Source organism: Typopeltis vanoorti, chromosome 2 (assembly GCF_054136105.1).
Source record: "Typopeltis vanoorti isolate ZY-2024b chromosome 2, IOZ_Tvanoo_1.0, whole genome shotgun sequence".
NCBI lineage: Eukaryota > Metazoa > Arthropoda > Arachnida > Uropygi > Thelyphonidae > Typopeltis > Typopeltis vanoorti.
Genome location: NC_143550.1, coordinates 18,244,962 through 18,265,932, shown reverse-complemented (window position 1 = coordinate 18,265,932; position 20,971 = coordinate 18,244,962). Strand labels below are relative to the sequence as shown.

Sequence of the window (20,971 nt, the reverse complement as noted above, 5' to 3'; positions counted from 1 at the left end):
TATTTTCCATTTTTCTCTTGTTACCAGCATGGTTTTGGTTTTTTTGAAGTTGAAATTAAGTCCATATTTTTCACTTAGCTTCAGCATCTCTTCTAGTAGGTTTTGAAGATCTTTTTTATTTTCAGCTAGCAGTACTGTATCATCTGCATAATCTTAAGTTGTTTATATTCCTGCCTCCTATGCTGACTTCATTAAATTCTTCTAATTGCTGGAAGATATTTTCAGTATAGATGTTAAACAATATAGGAGAAAGAAACAGCCTTGTCTGACAACCTTCTTTACTGGGAATTCCTCCGAGATTTCTCCTGATATTTTTATTGAGGCAGTTTGCTCTCAATATAGATTTATCAGTAATCTGGTATCTTTACCATCTACTCCTAAATTTCTGATGCATTTGATTAGTTGTTCATGTTGTATACTGTCAAAGGCTTTTGTGTAGTCAATAAAACATAAGTAGACTTCTTTCTGCTTCTCCAGATATCTTTCTATAATAGTTCTAATGTTGAAGAGCCCTTCTCTAGTTTCTTTATTTTCCTGGAAACCAGATTGTGTTTCATTAATTTCCATTTTGAATTGATGTTTATTTCTTTCTAGGATGATATATAACATAACTTTTGCTGACTTTTTTAGTTACCTTTGATCCCTGAAGATGCAAGTCAAACGACTTACGAAACTTGTCAGGTTTGTTTTTTTATTGTTATTTATCTTAATAAACATGTGGTCCAATTACCAGAATCTTTCTTATGAACTGCTAAACCACAGAAACCTATGCCTACAATAACTTTTGCTATCTAATTGATTGTTCTGTATTCTTCACATTTGATTGTCTTCGATTTTTTAGGTATTGGTAGGAACATTGAGTGCTTAAAATCTTTTGGCAGGTGTCCAGTTTCGTATATTTTGTTACATATGTCAGTCAGTGATCTTACAGCCTTATCATCTAAAGCCATTAGATATTTTGCCATAATTCCATTCATTTCTGGAGCTTTTCCTGGTTTCAGTTTCCTAATGGCATTTGTTACTTCCTAGGTAAGAACAGTAGGCCCTCCAAATCTTCTTGCATTGGCTTAGCTATTCTATCATGATTGTAGAGTTCCTTTGAATACTCTACCCATCTATCCCTTATTTCATCTTTCTCCATTAGGATGTTTCCACTAGTATCTTCAATGCAATGAGAGCCTACCTTTTTTTTTTTATTTTTTTTTTATTGTTTTCTTCACAGATGGGAAGATATGCTATTAAATAATATTATATTAAAAATTAGATAAGATATTTATTCATTATACTTTTACAACTAATTTTAAATTTTCTTGCTTTTTTTGTTCAACAAAATCTTTCAAATTTTATAAAATTTCTTTGGCCCATTTGAATTAAGACTGAACAACCTGATTTTAGACGTATACACTTTCATACTCTCATTTTCTTTCACTTCTCTTCCAAACCAACAAATTAAAGGAAAGGACAAGGGATAATAGACAAACAACAAGTAGCAGTTAGGGTGTCTTTGTGTTTTGTGAATCCAACAATTCATAATGTTACGAACTGTTCACAGAATCTAAAATTTATAAAAATAACTACATGTCAAAAATATTTTTTTTTCCTTAATATATTGCCATTTTAATAAATAACCACTATAAAGGATACATTCATCATAAGGTGAGAGATCCATATCCTGAATATCTCCTTTGTGACGATATACTTCTCCAAGATACTCGTGATGATCTGGATAACGCCGATACCTAAGTTTTAAGCACATTCATTAACTCTAAAGATTATAATATCGATTTTTATTATAAAAATGTTTTAAGGATGATCATTATATTATAGTCTAATCAACCTGTCACAGAGGATGATACTGAGGAAGCTTTCCATCTTAAGCTCACTAGCTTTTTTTTTTGATGTGGAAAGGAAGACGAGAGTGAGGAATGTATTGCGGAAGATACGAAGTTAGTGCTTCAAAGAACTTGTTTTGGTGTAATAAGAGTTAATATACTGACAATTTATTAACTTAATACACAAAATCTTAAAAACAGATACCATATGATAAACTGCCTATATTTATAAAAAATTTATTATCATGGTTTATTTAGAATTTACAATTTGTAAATAGGGAACCAAACTAAATAAATAGGAATAAGAAAAAGTTAATTATTATATGTAGCTTTCCAGGCTTCTCTATTTCAAGCCAGTTGAGTTATTTCTCTTGGACAGAGAGAGTGTATCTGTGCTGATAATGTGGTTAATATACTGCCAGAATTGTTTAGTTGGTTTTCCTCTCCATCTCTGTCCATTTGAGGGGGGGTGTATTAGGAGGAGAAGGAGGATGTCTTAGATGATGTCCAAGCCAATCAAGTTAAAGTCTGCATTGGGTTTCAATCAAGGATTTTTGGTTTGTAATAATTCTAAAATTACAAATAATCCTTCCATCAGTAATCAAATAATAGATTTGTCTTAAGTAGGTTGTATTAAAGCTATTAATGGTTTTTATTGCTTTTTTTTGGGTGAAAACGTTCCATGCTCCTCCACCATATAATAAGACAGCCTGAGAGGTTGCTTTGTAACGCCTAATTTTTGTTTCTAAGGTAATGAGAGGCAATTTCCATATGTTTCTTAGATTCCTGTGTTGATTGAGAGCTTTATATTTTCTTAATATTATGTCATTTACAGTATTATTTATATTTGAGCTTAAGTGTTGGAAGTCTTCTACTTTTTCTAAAGGTTGGTTATGTTCTGTAATGATGGAACCTTGTACCATATTTGTGAGTATTTTAGCTTTATTTGAGTTAACTGTGATCCAAATATTTTTGCAGCTTGGCATGGTTTATCAAAGTGTTGTTGCGCCTTGGGTAAAGATGAATCTATTAATACTATATCATCTGCATAGCTGAGGTTGCTGAGACAGTTGTTTATCATTGGTTGTTAATGTTGCACTGAATTCATTCTCAACCATCCTGAAAATGTAGTCTAGGAATATTATAAAGAGGAAGGGGGGTGGGCCAAGGTGTCTTTTTATAGAACTCCTGTTGTTATAGAAAATTTTTCTGTCAATTCCCCATTGACAAGAACACGGTTGTGCTAAGTGCTGCAACTGCTTCAACGATTTTGTTGGGAATACCATAATGATAAAGAATGTGCTAAACATGTTAATTCTACTAATGGAATCTTAGGCCTTTGTGAAGTCTATGAAATTGAGGATAAGAGGAATATTTTTGTCTTCAGAACCTTCCAATAATCTTCTTATGAATGTTCTAATGTACTTCTGTTATCCTGCTTGATTTTTCCTTAACAGTGGGGAAATATAAAGTTATATACAATTAAGAATCATTTTATTGTAAAGTTTCAGAGCTATAGGTAGTAAAGTTATTCCACAGTAGTTTTCCGGTGTATTTAGGTTTCCTTTTTTTTTTTGGTATCGGTATGATTATACCTTCTTTCCAATGGGGAGGTATTTCCTCTGTCCTGAGAGCATTATTGCATATATTGAGGAAAATATTCTGTAATTGCTCACTACCATGGAGTATGGCTTCGACGTGATTCTCAGTCACTGCGGCATTACCTGTTTTTTGCTTGCTGAGTGCTGTTTCGAGTTTGTCAAGCATGACGTTGTTACAGTTTATAGGCATTTCTTCAATTATTTTGATTTTGGGAACTGGAGTTTGTGAAATGTTTTTAATGTTAAGTAAACTTTTAAAGTAGTGTTTCCATTCTGATAATTCTTTATCTTTGTCTTCTATAGTTTTACCATCTTTATCTTTCATTCTTAATTTTTTGGGTTTCCTTTCTTTGTTACTAAGATGTTTCACAATGTGAAAAGCTCCTTTGGTCTTATGGTTTCTATGATAATCCTCCAAAGTTTGACATATGTTTTGTATGTGGGATTTTTTTGTCTCTTTTTAGGGACTTATATACTTGGTTATTTATTATCTCGAAGTTTTGCTTTATCTGTTCACAGTTGAGTTGTCTCATTCTTTGCTTGAGGATATTTCTGTGATTAATCAGTTTTATGGAATTCTGTGACACCCAGTTTTCTGCTGGTTTTGGGATATATTTATCCAGTGCTTCTGCTGCACTTCTTTGATTAAATTATTGATTTTTATTATATTACTCATAACCACTAGGTTTTTTAGTTGTTTGCAAATGGCTTCTTTATATTTGTTTTGTGTTGAGGGATCTTCTAAAAACATTCCATTTTAATATCTTGCTGTTTTCTTTGAGTTGGTATCTGTTAGCTGAAGCTTGATGTGAGCACTAATGATTCTGTGATCCGAGTTAAGAAAGAGGGTGTTGTAGGCTCTACAGTTCTGTATTAATGTAACCCATTTACCATTTATAAGTATGTGATCGAGTTCCATTTGGGTGCTCTCGTCTATTTTCTGTTTGCATGGTGAGGAAATTTGGTGTGAAGAATGGTATAGTTGTGGTCATTGCAAAGTTCTGAAAGCAGATGTCCATTGTGATTTGTTGTGTGATGATATGCATATTGTCCTATATTTCTGGTAGATCCTGTTAAGCCTGTTCCAATTTGTGAGTTAAAATCTTCCCCAATTATGTGGCAGTTATGCATTGGGAGGTTTCAAAGGTAAGTGGCAAGTTCTTCATAAAATTTTGATTTTTTTTTATTTTCTTTGGCAACTTCTTTTATGCTGAGGTAATAGTTGCCTTGGGGTTTGAGTCCAATATTATGGATAATATTCTGTTTGAAATTTTCTCTATTGCAGTGATTTTATTATATAATTTTTTACTGACTAAGATTCCTGATCTGTATTTAAGTTTTGTCGATTTGGAGCTATTCAATACGATACAGTTATATGGTGTCAATGGGATATTATATCAAGCAATACTTAGTCTTTATTTGAGTTGTAAGTCAGCAGTTAGAATTGAAGGAAGTACAGGAAGGTGGTTTAATGTTAAATCTGGTGTGAGACAAGGATGTACATTATCCCCTCTGTTATTCATTATCTATATGGACCACATTATGAAGGAAAGTGGTATTAAACATGATATCAAAATTGGAGATGTTAATGTCAGCTCTTTGCTTTATGCAGATGATGTTATACTTCTAAATAAATCTGCTACAAGTCTGCAAGATTCTCTGACTAAATTGAATAGCTGTTGTAATAGATATGGTATGAAGGTCAGCAATAAAAAGATAAAAATGATGAAAATAGGCAGAATCATTGAAAATGTCAACTGTGTTGTGAATGGAGAACCTGTGGAACAAGTGAAACATTTCAGCTACTTTGGCACGATTTTTACTTTAGATGGTAAATTAAATATAGAAATAGACAACAGAATCAGCAAAGCTGGTATGGTAGGAAGTCAATTGAATAAATTCATATGGAATAAGAGAGAAATTAGTCGGAACACTAAATTAGCTGTATACAAGACAGTGTTCAAACCAGTTTTAACTTATGGATCTGAGAGCTGGGGCAGAAGTAAAACACTTGACCAAAGACTAGAGACCGCAGATATGAGAGTCCTGAGAAAGATTATAGGCATGAACAAATGACATCAATGGCAATATCATATTAAAAACGAGGATATTAGGAAATAACTTGACATTGTCAACATCCAGGAATGCATTAGCAGAGCTAATCTCAGGTGGTATAGTCACTTAAACAGAATGGGCGAAGAAAGATTAGCAAAACAAGTTCTCTGCCAGGTTGGCAGCAAAACGACCCAGAGGAAGACCAAGATATAGGTGGATTGATATGGTACAAAGTGCCTTAGACGATAGAAATATAAGATCTGATAAGGTTTTAGTCTTGACAAGTAACAGACTGATTTGGAGGAAAATTGTAGATAGGAAGTTAGTAATGATGTAATTTTTTTCATGTAGTACTATCATATCCTGTACACCCCTTGAGGGTACATGGCAGGAATTTGATGATTATTCCTGCACCATTGTTGCCATGTTCTTCTGCTTTTTTCTTTCACTGAAGAATCAATGAAAGTTCATTTTTTGTCTGTTGATGCAGTTTCATTTCATTCCATGTCAGTTTTCCAGTGGTGTTTGTAGACACAAATTGCATCGATTTTATTCAGTTCAGCTCTTCTGCATAGTAGAAAATTCTTCTGCAAAGAATTTTCCACATTTTAAGAGAGTGTGTGTACAGCATAACTAGAAACAATTAAAGTTTTCCAGGTTTGGGATTTAGAGGGCTTGCTCTTTTCCTGGTCAAATGGTTTCCAGGAAGGCTTTCGTCAGACAATGTCATGTTCACTCTCAAGGTGGAAGGATCAGGGCAAACTCTAGATTCATTTGTTCTGTTCCCTTTCGTAATCATTTTTGAATCCACACATCAGGAAATTAGCCCTAATATGCTTCACCTGTTGGTCTGCAGGAGGTATTTCATTCCCCCTTCTACCGCCCATTTCTGGGAGGCTTTCCCCTATCTGCCACTCAGGGACACGCCCTCTAGGGGTTACAGGCTTCCTTGAGGGTCTAGTTATTTATCTAATACAAAAGTTAGTCTTCCAGTTAATAGTAAGTTGGCAACAACTGATATAAAACTGATGCCAGATTATAGTTCAGATGACCAGGAAGCACTTATTTTGTGGATGACTGTAAAAACATCTTCATACCCCTAATCATAAACCAAAAAAAAAAAAAAAGACAATAATTAACATATGTGGAGGTCCATAATAATAGTATTATTATGTTATTAAGTTGTAGTTGGTGGATTGAGTGGTGGAGACGGAGTTGTAGAACAAATGCCCTCCCTCAATGAGTCTATGGACTCCATAGACTCATTGAGATTGCCAATCTGCTCCTGCTCTATAATAGAGTGTATATACTTCTGGATTTTGACCAGCCATTTAACAGGATTCCATAATGGAGGTTGTTATACAAACTGAAAGGGATGAGTTTGCAAATACACTTATGACATGAAATTGTTTAACTTGTATATCAATGGTACTGAGGAGGGTCTTGAGTGTGATATCCAATTATTTGATAATGGGATGTTAGGGAGAGTGACAAGGAACATAACTGATATAGAAATTCCTTGCCAATTGATTTGAATGGATTGGTTATATACATCTCACTTCATTTCTATACTTAATTTGCCAAGTGCAAGGTTACATATTCTGGACAGAGGACAATGCATGCAGAAAGTTAACAGGAATTTATTGCAAGTGAGTCAATGAAGCTAGAGACTTGGGATCTGTTGACAGCTATAGGGATCATATATGGTAGTTACATCTTCTCATCAGAAAACAATTTATAAGGCTTGGGTAAGACCATATCTAGATTACCATATGCTGTGACAGTCATGTGGGTTCCAAGGAGACAGGAAGAGAGTTGAAAAGATCCAGTGGAAAGCAAACTAACATAACTAGCCTCTGAAATTATACGTTTAAGAACAAACTGAGAGATAGTGGTCTTCAAAATTTGAGGAAGAGATGATACGATAGAAGCATATAAGTTAGGAAGGGAATCAGCACAGACAAGGTCAGATTTTGCATCTTATGGCTAGTGGCAAAATAATTTAGGGTCATCCCTGGAAGCTGGGTGAGTGCATCTTAGGTAAATGAAATCAAGGATATCCAGACATTTAAGTATGAGTACTCGCCCTCTTCCAGGAAAGTCCTCATCATAATAAGGTAAATGCCCTCCATTTGCTTTTGTGATACAACTACACTCTCTTTATACCTTTTCATAACCTCTTCTTCTATTGCAATTTCAATATGATTTTCCTAATGTTCCATTTCACTAAACATCCACTTATTTTTGTCACTCAAAGTATACAACTTTCTACTGCTACTGACAAATGATTCTTAAGTAACTCACATGCATTATTAATCTCTTTTGTCAAGTCTTTCAGTCCATATTATTTTTCCAATTTTACCATATTACTTGCCTACTAATTCCACATAAATTCCTTACCGACCAATGCAGCTCACCACATGCCTGATTAATGCTAAAGTCAAGACCATTTATCACTCTCATCAATGGGAAGGAGCAAGAAATCTCAGTCATAACTGAGATATCATCCTTGTAACTCAAACTTACGGATCCATAAATTAAAATAGGTTTGAATACTGTCTTTTATACAACTATTTCAATGATCTGAATAATTTTTCTCTTATTCCATATAAATTTATTCAGTTGAGACCTGATCATATCAGCTTTGCTTATTTGTTGTCTATTTCTATACTTAATTTGCCATCTTCACTAAAAATTGTACCTAAATAGCTGAAATGTTTTACTTGTTCTATAGGTTTTTCCATTCAGGATCAGATTATGTTTTCAATACAGCTACCTATTTTTCAGTCTGTCTTTTATTGTTTGTTTTGATGCCTAATTTGTTAGAAAAGTTATTCAATTTAGTTAAGAAATTCTGCAAAATTGTACTGGATTTATTTAGGAATATAACATCATTTGCATAAAGTAAAGAGCTGAGATTAACATCTCCAATTTTGATATCAGGTTTAACACCACTTTCCTTCATAATGTAATCTATATAGATGATGAATAACCTTGGGGATGATGTATACCCTTGTCTCACACCTCATTTAACATCAATGCATCTTCCTGTACCTCCTTCAATTCTAGCTGCTGACTTACAACATTACTCAATATAATGTTCTATTTACACTATATAAATTTAGAATTTTGAATACATTTGCTCTTGGCACCTGTTATATTTCCACACTTTCTCAACTTTCTTTTATACAAATATCTGTCTTAAAGTGAACATTTGATCCTGATAACCTCCATTTGGTTTAAACCCAGCTTGTTATTTTCAAGTTTCCCTTCTACATTTTTCTTTGCTTCTTTTCAAGTGAGTGTACTGGGTAAGAGTTATGCTTGCATAACTCTTACCCAGTACACTCACATTTGCGAGATTGCTGTAATTCTCAGTTTTATTTCCATTTTTATAGTGAGTGCTCAGAAAGCTTTTCTCTAATTACCTGGAATCTGACCCTTCCGAATTATGCAAAATTTAAAACTTTTATGCCTCCACATTTGAGCATTTCAAATTGAATATCATCTATACTAGCTGATTTTTCACGTTTCAGGTTTTTAATGACTTTCTTTCAAGTCTCGATATGTACTCCTGATTGCATTCCTTTTACATTTTTTTTAAACTCATTCTGTCACTTCTTTCATTTACCAATCACTGAAAGTAATTACCCACACATCCAGAATATTTTATCTTCAGTTTTCATGTCACCTTTATCATCACCTATTCTTTTTGCAATATACTTTCCACAATTTCTAAGCTGTTTAATAGCATACAGGCCTATTAGGTCAAATCTGATATTTACCTATTTACTGAAGTCTTCCTGACCTGACCTTCCCTTGTTTAGGTGCTTTTACACATAACTCAGTTTTCATACATTTTTCTCTGTCTTCTCTCAGGAATGCTGCCTTGCTTGCTAAGAAGGTTTGATATGCTTTCTTCTTTTTAAGAACTGGCTCTTTGACTTCTTGATTCTACTATGAAGTTTGGAATTTTTTTTTATCTTTACAAATCTCACCACATGTCTCCCTGGTTCAATGTTTTCTTCAGGTATGGCTGCCGAGTCTCCAAGATTTGGATCTTGTTTTCAAACTCCATTTTTTCTCCAGAAATCCTGCATTTGTATATCTGAGTCTACAGTTCACTTCTGAAAGCCAATCAACTTTGATTTTTTTAAAAGTTTCTTAGTTATTTTTCTTTTCATTTTAATCCTGCTCATAACTAAATGGTGATCCTTTCCTTGAGATCCCCTGTATGTTCTTGCATGACGGAGGAGCAAGATATTATCACTTTCAACAACAGTACAGTCAATGAGGCTTATTCCTTGTATCTTCTCTCTATGTGAATTTATGTACATCTTTTTTTGCTGAAACATGTCAATAATGATAATTCCATATCCTGAAAATCTAGCCAGTACCTAATATTATTAATTTTCCTCTTCAAATTTTTGCAAAACATGTCTGGTAATAATTTTCTACTCTGCTGTTTAGATTGTCAAAGTAAGTTTTCCCTTCTCTTTATTGTCAACAGCCTTCTGTAATGAATTAAGAAATTCCTCCACTTATTCCTTAGAACTTTCTGTGAGGTACGTGTGGATAGGCTTATGTGTTCGTCAGACATGTTGTAATAGATTTCACGGTATGATATGAACACAGATGGATAAGAAAATAACTATTTATTAGCTTCTAAGTTAATAAATAGTTATTATCTTATCCATCTGTGTTCATATCATACCGTGAACTCTATTACAACATTTCTGTGAGGTAGAAGTCAGTCTCATTGTTCAGTTTCCTATTTTGATATTTGTCAACATCATTCTTTACTTGATATTTCTGCCATTTTAGCAGATTATCTTCATGTTTATTCATTTATTCATATGGGGTTCCCCCATTCCTCCACCACCCCTCAGGACTGGTTGAGGCCTCCTAGTGAGGGATTAAGTATGTATTTTATGACTGTAGATCATGTGTGTTCATGGGCCAGTTTGCCTGTTCTGAGGGACAAAAAACCCGAGGTGAAAAAACCCTCTACCTCTGTATGAGACTGGCTAACTCACCTTTAGCTGAAAGAGACCAGATAAAGATTCGGCATGTCATGGATGGGAATTGAACTCAGGTCTTTCCAACCAAAGGGCTTCATCTATACTGACTGAGCAATGGAGGTTCTTTCATGTTTAGTGATAAATGCCATCTGAACATGCTTGCTTATGGAACAGCCATAGCTGCTCCTTCCTTTTCCTGGTCATTATTACCTTTTAGAAGAATATGACCTATTTTAGTTCTTTTCTTGGTATCATCAGTTACATGTTGATGTGCTACTTTTTTCTCATTAGTCTGTATTCCATGATATTATCTTTATCATCAGTAGCTCTTTGTGGAGTGAGTCAAAAACTTACTGTGGAAGTTCTTCACTGTTGCACACCATGTTCATTGAATCATGTTAAATTCATTCACTGTACTAATCACACTCAGTCAATTTATTCCCCTCATTAACTACTCTTCACGCAAACACCTGTTCTTCACCACTCTGCTCATTTATCATTATACACCTTCCAGAGATGGCCTTATTATACTTATTCTACTGCTGTTTCCCTCTACTGACATGCTGCAACTTCTCATCATTTCATATTACAGTCCATACATGATGCATTTGTCTGGTAGGTACTTTCTGCCCCTAGTAACTCTGGTTTCCCTGAATCAACACATTTACAGAACAGCAAGTTCTCTAACTGCATGCATTGTATAATTCCTTGTTCAAATGCAACTCGTGTTTTGCATACAATTCTCTTCAATAATCAAATGTGTTCTTGACCTCCTAATATTCAAAACCTCTCTTCGTAGACATTATTATTATTATTACGGGTATCTCCATGGAGTCAGTAGACTCATCGCGGGAGACCCAAACTAGCAAAACAATATCTGTCATATCTCTTCTTGAATTCATTTACAGATGAAGAGCTCACAACAAAGTCAGGCAATGAATTCCACTCATTCACCACCCTCCAGGCAAAAAACCTTGTTCTGACACCTTTGTTAACCACACTCTTCTTTAATTTCCAGAGATGACCTCTTGTTCTTCCATCACTATCACACAGCTGAAACATTTTCCCCTGCATCAATCCTATAAAAACCTTTTAGTAATTTGAATGTTTCTATCATATCCCCTCTTCTTCGCCTATCAGCCAATCTCTGCAATCCACAAGCTCTCAATCTATCAATGTAGGGAGCATTTTTTATATCACTCACCAACTTGGTCACTCTTCTCTGAACCCTCTCCACAGCCTCCTCATCTCCAAGGAATCTAGGTGACCAGACCTGAGCACAGTAATCCAAATGTGGAAGTATCAATGCTTTATAAAGGGGAATAATAACCTCTTTATCTCTGGATGTCAGTGTGTTCCTCAACAACCAAGTAATCCTATGTGCAATCTTGGACACCTTAGCAATGTGTCCTCTGAACTTCATCTCCTTATCTACCAATACCCCTAAGTCCCTAGCCTCATCAATCTCTTGGAGTACCTTTCCATCTATGTAGTACACAGCTGGTAATCTTTTAATCCCAAAATGCAAGACTTTACACTTTTCCACATTGAACTGACATCCATTTTCTTTTGCCCATTTTACCAGCTTATTTAAATCCTCCTGCAAACTTTCAACATCAGCTTGATTTTTTATTGCACTACACAACTTTGCATCATCAGCAAACAACTGAATATCTCCCTTTAAGCCGTTTCCTATATCATTTATATACAAATTAAACAACATTGGCCCAAGCACAGAGCCCTGAGGCACACCACTGGTCACCTGCCTCATTCTGGACTCGGCTCCTCCATACACCACCTTATGGTATCTCTCCCTGAGCCATTCTCCTATCCATATCACCAATTTAATATCCATTCCCATCTGCTCCAATTTGCGTAACAGTGTTCTATGGGGTATCCTGTCAAAAGCCTTAGCAAAATCCAGAAGTACCACTGTGTAGCCAGTTCCTTTGTCCAACTCTGATGTTATTCTATTATGGATAGTTAATAGATTGCTAAGGCAGGATCTACCTTTAACAAAACCATGTTGGCCTCTATAGAGTATCATATCCTGATCCACCCATTCTTGAATTTTGTCTTTAACCAACTTTTCCAATACTTTTACCACTACTCCTGAGATGGTGATTGGTCTGTAATTCAATACTGCAGTTTTAGAGCCACCCTTATGCAAAGGAACCACTTTGCCTAACTTCCACTCCCTAGGGACCATACCAGAGTTCAAACTTAAATTAAATATCCAGGTAAGAGGGGTTGACAATTCATTTGCACATTCACGCAACACCCGAGCTGATATTCCATCTAAGCCTACCGCAGTGTTTGCATTTAAGTTTCGCAATATATTTAATACCTCTGATTCTTTAGCTTCAATTCTCACATTAGGTATTGCTATAGGTATAGAGATATCCTCACTTGGGTGATAGACTTTTGAGAAGTGATCACTCAGTAACTCGACTATTACATCTGATTTTGTCACCTCAATACCATCAGCACCCACTAAGGTTATCCTTCCGAAGTCATTCTTCCTCTTACTTGCCACATAGCGGAAGAACTCTTTGGGATTACCCTTGATCTCTTTGGCTAAGGTCTTCTCATAATCTGATTTAGCTTTTCTTACTATGCTGGTAACCTTCCTAGCTTGAGTCTTGTACTGCTCATGGGTGTCCTGATCGCCCTTCTCCTTGTAAATTCTCCATAACATTTTCTTTTTTTGTAGTTCAAGCTTGATACTACTGCTCATCCATCTAATGCCTGCCTTGTTTGACCTCCTGACCATGGGGACACAATCTGATATTGCTTTCCTCAGATACCCACTGATTTTATCCCAAGCACTGCTAACATCTTTCCCTTGCAATATGTTCTGCCATGGGATGGCTGCAAGCTCACTCCGAAGCTTGTTATAATTGCCTAACCTGTAGTTTCGTACATACCCCTTCTTAATAGAAAAATCCACAGATTTTGCAACCTCCCAAGTCAATACCACATGATCGCTTTCACCAACTGGAGGTAACGAGGTCACCTTACTTATGCACATAACCTCTGAACCAATAACCAGGTCCAACACTCTCACACCACGTGTCCCTTCAGTTACGTGCTGTTTCAAGTAATTATCTCGTAGCAGATGTATGAACTCCATTTCCTTTTTGCTACGTGATATTTCCTCCTTCCAATTGATATCACCATAATTAAAATCCCCCATAATAATCACTAAGCCTTCACTCATTGCACTAAGTTGCTGATGCATGAATTCAATATCTCCCCCAGTACTCCCTGGCCTATAGCAGCATCCAACTGTATATTTGGTTGCGTTGGTCACTATTTCGCACCAGACTGCCTCAAATGAACTCTCATTCACATGTCTATCATCATGATATACTACTTTCTTTGGCTGCAACACATCAGCTATCATCAACAGTACTCCTCCTCCTGTTCTATCTTCTCTATCCTCCCTGAAAATACTGTACCCATCACATTCAATTCCAGTGACCACATCTTCTGCTGACAGCCAAGTTTCACTAATGCCTACAACTTTTGGTGAGATTTCACTGACTAATGCCAAAAATTCTTCTCTCTTATTTCTAATGCTTCTAGCATTGGTATACAAAAATTGCAGATTCCCTCTAGATCTTGTACCGGCTTTAGAACTGATATATAAGTCACTAACTACCGTAGTCCTATGCCGATTTTTTCCCCCTCTCTTCTGCAATTTATTCTGCCTGTAAGGATCAATAAATACACAATCAGTGCTAAAGTTTCTCTCTCTTACACTCAACCTTTTCAATATTAGTTTCCCTGCCCAATAACTTCAACCTGTTCAGAAAACAATAACTTCTTCAATCTCTTATGTCCTTCCATGTTAAGATGCAGTCCATCTCTTCTCCAATATCATACTAAGATAATAAACTCCTCATTACCCTCACTCTTCCAATGTACAATATTCAAGATACTGATCTCAAACTGTTCACTACCTAATTCACACTTTCTCTCAGATTTCATTCATATATTGTACTGCACACAAATCACTGAATCTCCATACTTCATCCTCCTTTGCCTCACTCATTCCTCTTACATTCACTCTACTTCTATCATTGTGCTCCTGCACTTTTGTCTAGTATTTGAATAGTTCAGGTTACTTTTTTTTCTTTCTTTTTTTTTTTTAACACAATAAAAAAGTCTTCAGCAACAGACTGGTTAAGAATTTTTTTTACCAGGAAGTGAAGGTTGTATTTTCTGATGCACACATTTTTATGTTAAAAGATTGAAATTGGTTATATCATTGGCTATTATTTTTATAATGCAAAATTCTGGGAAAAAAAAAATATATTTATTATATGCTTACTTTAATTTTCTTAATACCAATACATTATCATCTATTAGTTACATCATGTTCATTGTTATATTAACAGAAGTGAGTGCCTCCATAGTGCAATTGGAAGAGCGATGGTACGTTGTGCCCTTTGACTGGAAAAGGCTTAAGTTCGATTTTTGCAATTGTTGCTACCTCCGATCTCATACGGAGGTAGTAATGTTTTTTTCTCCTGGAAACCTGGGTTTTTATTACTGCATACAAATAGGCCTTCAGAACACATGCAATTTACAGACAAAAATGCTAGTGGTTGTAGGCAGTGGATGGCATTGGTGTGGAGGATGATGGTAGTGCTAATTCGATGTAGTTGGTGATTAAGTGGTGGAGACGGAAAGTTGTTGAGTAGGTGTCCTTCCTCAATGTTTAGACTTGGAGGTGTCATGAAATAATAATAATAATTATTATTATTATTATATGACACCTCCAGGGAGTCCAAAGACTCATCGAGGGAGTGTGCGCCAACAGCATCAAACGATTGGTTCACTTCCAACTACTAACTGCGCACAAACTTGCTTAACTTTTTTGATTTAGCCATTAGTAGCAGAGGCTCTACCAATCGACCAACCTTTGCTGGCATATCAATAAAGTGAGAGCTGTTATCAACCAGACTTAAAAATGAGCACAAAAGGTACATAGCATTATTATAACACATCTCCATGAATTCAAAAGACATAAGCCTCACAAAAAATGTTGCAATGCCTCTAGTTCTCACTAGCACTGCATTCCAGTCATCTATCACTCTTAAGGAAAAAAAAATTGTAAAAAAGCAATTAAGATTTACACTAGAAGCAATATTGTCAACATCAGTGTTATACTGTCTAAAGCCAATAAAAGCAAGTACAACCATTGTTGTAAGTGCAGCTACAGCTATTTAAAATTTTAATATTGCAGCCTGTTTTAGTATGTTTGCATAAGAGTGTGGTGAATAAAGGGGAGAGGAGTAAATTTTGTTGTTTTTGGACAAGATTGGTGATGCGAAATGAATTGTGAATGGATTTAAGGTATAATGTTAGAGATATCATTGACTAAATGAGACCATCCAATGAGTCTATTAATTCCAACAAAAATCTATTATTAATAATAATTTGAACATACAGGTGTTTATATGAAGTTTGTATTAATTTGGACTGGTTGTAGATACAATAAAATAATAATAATATTAATAATTACTATATTTAATAGCTATAATTAATAGCTACCGCGTTCCGGCGGTAGCTCAGTTGGCAGAGCGGTGGACTGTAGAGGTCATACAAAATATAGCAATCATAGGTCGGTGGTTCAAATCTGCCTCGCCGGAAGTTTTTGAAAGTGAGAAGAATGACAGTGAAAGTTGGACGTATGTTGGACCGAAAGTACGGAAACAAAGAAGAATGAATGAGAGGGAAAGTGAGAAGAGAAGGTCGAGAGTTAGAAAGTTAGAAAGATTTAATGATAGAGTGAATGTGTCGCGAGGTTCAGAAGGTGAATTGGATTGGATGAAGCAAGAAATGAAATGGATGCGGAATGAAATTAAGAGAATGCAGGTCAAAACTATTAAAATAAATCATGATGGCATGAAAGAGTTAACAAAAGATGAGCGAGTGGCATTGTATGGCGACTCCATTATTAAAGGTGTACTAGAGGATAAAATGCACAAGGTATGTTTTCCAGGCGGTAAAATGAATAGAGTGATTGAGGCATTGAATATGAGGCGGGAACGAGCAAAAGAGTTAATTGTATTAATTGGTACGAATGATTTGAGAGAGAACAAAGAGCATGTCAAAATGAATGTCAGGAGACTGCTTGGAAAGATAAAGGAGAATAGTGTGACAGGAAGGGTGGTCAGTGTGTTGCCTAGGTATGATTGTGGTGAAATGAGGCGGAGAGCAAGGATTATGAATGATATTCTGGCTGAAATGTGTGAGGAGATGGGAGTACAGTTTGTTAATGTGTGGAATGAGTTTGAGGGACGAAGTGAGCTGTATGGGAGCGATGGACTGCATTTGAGTGGTTATGGTGTGAGTCGCTTGGAGAGACTGCTGCTGGAAGGTAGAGAAGTGAATAGAGAGAATGAATCAGATCGAGAGGGGAGTGATGTGGAAGAGCAGGAGAGTAAGACAGGAGAGATTGAAGGAGTGGAAATGAATGTGGAAGTGAGTGATATGAGTACAGATAATGAGAGAATGGGTGTGCAAGAGGAGCAGGGAAACGGGGAGGCTCAGGGTGGACAGGGATACACAGCGTGAGAAAGGTGGATGCTCCAAGAGGAGGTGAGAGAATGTGTAGGCAGGAAAGTAATGGGATGATCAGGGATCAAAAGGAAACAGATGGAATTGCAAAGGGTTCTAAAATGAAGAAGCAGAAAGGGAAATGGCCCCAGTCCAGCATGGAGAGATCACATCGAGTGAGTGGTATCAGTGGAACTAGCTGTAGATCCAGAAATGAGTTGTTGTGTTTGTATACCAATGCTAGAAGTATAAGAAACAAGGCGGATGAAATGGTTGCACTAATTGCGTCTGTGCACCCAGAGATTGTCGGAATAAGTGAGACATGGTTAGATGAGGATGACATCCTGACAGGAATAGAGATGGAAAGGTATGATGTGTTTCGTGAGGATAGAAGGGGTAAAAAGGGAGGGGGAGTGCTATTGATGATAGAGAAAGAGTTATGTCCATACAAGGTAGAGATGCAAGGGGGAAATGGGGCCAGTGGTTTTGAGGCAGTATGGTGTGAGATAGAGGTGAATAGAATCAAATACTTGGTGGGATGTTGTTATAGACCTGGTAATGTGGATGGTGGTGATAGTGAAATGTATGGTCAAATAAGCCAAGCAAATAAGAAAAGGGTGATCATTATGGGTGATTTTAATTATGGCAATATAGACTGGAATGAAGAGATAGCAACTGGAAGTAAAGAAAATGAGTTTCTTGAGTTTTTGAGGGATAACTACCTCAGACAGTATGTAACAGAGGGCACAAGAGGATTAAGGGTCTTGGATTTGGTCATCTCATCGGAGGATGTAATTATCAATGAGGTATCAAATCATCCACCAATTGGTGAAAGTGACCATGAGGTGATTACTTGGGTGGTTGCCAGCAGTGCAAGGACCCCTGTGAAAAAAGGGTATATGTGGAACTACAAGGGGGGTGATTATGAAGAGCTCAGGAGACAGCTTGCAGGTGTAGCATGGAATGAGGAGTTAGCTGGAAAAGAGATCAATGCAGCTTGGGGGATTTTCAAAAAATATTTAGTGGATGCAATGTCTAAATGTATACCACGGGTGAGAAGGTTAAATAAGTTAGGTGTGAGATGGATGAATAAAGAGATTAAGCATGCAATACAGAGAAAAAGGGCATTGTGGAGGCAGCATAAGAGAAGTGTAAGTAACCAATTTCATGAGTTCTACAAAGACCAGGCAAGGAGAGTGACTTGGTTGGTGAGAGTAGCTAAAGAGAGGTATGAACAGCAGTTAGCTAATGAAGCCAAAACGAATCCTAGGGAGTTCTATCGATATGAAAAAGAAAGTGAATGTGACTTCATGGAGAGATTAAGAGCAGTTTGTGATGGGGAGGAGAGACTGACTGTAAGTGAGCAAGAGGTGTTTGGGGAGTTGAGTAAACTAGATGTAAATAAGGCTGTGGGACTTGATAATATATCACCGAGTATTCTGAAGGAATGTGCCAGAGAGTTGACACCTGCCTTGACATATTTTTTTAATACGAGTCTTGCACTTGGTCAAGTCCCTAAAGAGTGGAAGGAGGGCAAGATTGTGCCACTTCATAAAGGAGGTGATTGAACTCAAGCATCAAACTATAGGCCTATCTGTGTGTCAGGTGTTGTGGTTAAGTTGTTGGAGAAGATTGTGAGAACTAGGATCCAGAGTTGGGTTGACAAGAATGGTATAATCTTTGATGGACAGCATGGATTTGCTAAAGGGAGGTCGTGTTTTAGTAATCTACTTACTTATTACAATAAAGTGACTGCTTCCTTGGACAGAGGAGAAGGATACACAGTAATATACTTGGATTTCGCAAAAGCTTTTGATAGAGTACCTCATGATAAGTTGACAGTCAAACTAGAGCAGATGGGGTTGGATATTAGATTAGTGCATTGGATTGGAGACTGGCTATCTGATAGGTATCAACAAGTTGTGTATGGGGGTGCAATATCCAGGAAAAGGAAAGTCACTAGTGGAGTGCCTCAGGGATCTGTTTTAGGGCCATTACTATTTAACTTGTATATTAATGATATTGGCGAAGATTTGGATGGAGATATTCAGTTGTTTGCAGATGATGCAAAGTTGGGACGAACCATAAAGAGTAGTGAAGATGTTGTGGCCTTGCAAGAAGACTTGAATAAATTGAGTGATTGGGCAAGCAAATGGGGATGTGAGTTCAATGTTGCAAAATGTAAGGTTTTAAAATTTGGAAAACAAAGATGGGATGCAGAATTTATGCTTGGTGAGAATATATTGTTGGAAGTAGAGGAAATAAGAGATCTGGGAGTGATAGTGGATAAGGATCTAAAATTTAGGGGTCACATCGCCAAAATTGTGAAGACAACACAAAGACTTCTGGGAATGATGAGGAGGACACTGACGTGTAGAAGTAGGGAGATTCTTGTTCCATTGTATAAGGCTTTGATTAGGCCACACATGGACTATTGTGCCCAGATTTGGTCACCTGGTTTTCAGAAGGATGAAGAGATGTTGGAAAGGGTCCAAAGGCGACTGACTAAGGTAGTTTCTGACCTCTGGAATGTCGAGTATGAGGAAAGATTGAAAAGATGTAATTTGCAGAGACTAGTGGAGAGAAGGAAGAGGGGAGATATGATAGAGACCTACAAGTTGGTAAGGGGTTGCTATAGGATCAATGGTGGAGAAGTTCTACAGAGAATAGTGGGAGATCAGGGGAGAACCAGAGGCCATCCCTGGAAACTATATAAAGAGGGTGTGAGTAGGGGAGTGAGAGGCAGGTTTTTTTCGTGCAGAGTTGTGAATGATTGGAATGCCTTGCCTGAGAGTGTGGTGTCTGCAAGGAGTTTGAATGTGTTTAAGACCCGGTATGATGAGATGTGTGTGAGATAAAAGGACCTCCTAGATGAGTCTTTGACTCCATGAGGTCTTGTTTAATAATAATAATAATAATAAGCTAGCATATTAGCCATATTTTTGAGATGTGTCACTAGTTGAGTGATCCTGTGCAAAATTAATATAATAACTGATGTTGCCAAATAAAATTACTATTAAAATTTAAATATTTAACAAAATACAAACCATCTCTTACCTTCTGACAACTCCAGTATCACAAGAACTATATAACAGACCACCATTAGTAGTATATCTGGAAAAAAAAAAAAAAGATTCACCTAAATTAATTTGAGATACAGAAAGATGCAAAAGTATTTATTATAAAATTTATTGTTATACAATAAGTTTAGTTTTACACAAATCTAATCTGGCTGATAACAAAAATGTAAACATCAATTTTTATTAGCTTGTGTCATACAATATATTAAGAACAATAAAATGAGCACAAACAGAATAAGTATATACATACAGTTTATGGTATATGTATTTTTAAATGTATTAGATCTGTTGTATATTATCTTGTAAATTGAAAAAGAAATTATTTTCTCTGTTGCCAATGCTGTCTAATAAATCAAAAAACATCTCTGCACAATTTGGAATTCAACACACACACAAACAAAAAGAATTAGCAATGAAAATATTAAAAATATCCAGTGACACATTCCAGTTTGCAGAATTTTCTTTCCATGTAAATTAACAAATCAAAATATTTCTTTCCCCTCCATTTTACATGATCAAGATACAAATTATGAATTTTTTTAGTCAAGTGGACAAAGGATGAATGGTGTCACAATATGGATGGATGATGTCAATTTGCTGGCAAAAAAAAATTATACTTCCATTTGAAATAATTAATCTCTAATTAAAAATACTGGTTGCTTTTTTTCCTGCTTTAATTAACATAATGTATATTTTTCCATAACTATATTTTATTCTTCACAAATTACATAATTTATATCACAATTTTACACCTTTTACATCCACTCATCTCAAATTAATGTTTGTCCTACTTGAATAATTTGACAGCAACT

General features: G+C 36.0%; 1 protein-coding gene across 4 annotated transcripts in view; it reads right to left on the bottom strand.

The window, feature by feature from the left end:
* Positions 1-20,971, bottom strand: part of LOC150108853 (uncharacterized) — a 383,408-nt gene that overhangs the window by 18,284 nt on the left and 344,153 nt on the right. For all 4 annotated transcript variants that reach the window (XM_090403785.1, XM_090403777.1, XM_090403770.1 and 1 more), the window contains 2 exons: positions 20,137-20,193; positions 1,645-1,739 (listed from right to left, as the gene is read on the bottom strand). In XM_090403785.1, the coding sequence (XP_090259911.1) occupies positions 1,645-1,739; positions 20,137-20,193 (152 nt within the window). The remainder of the gene's footprint in view (positions 1-1,644; positions 1,740-20,136; positions 20,194-20,971) is intronic.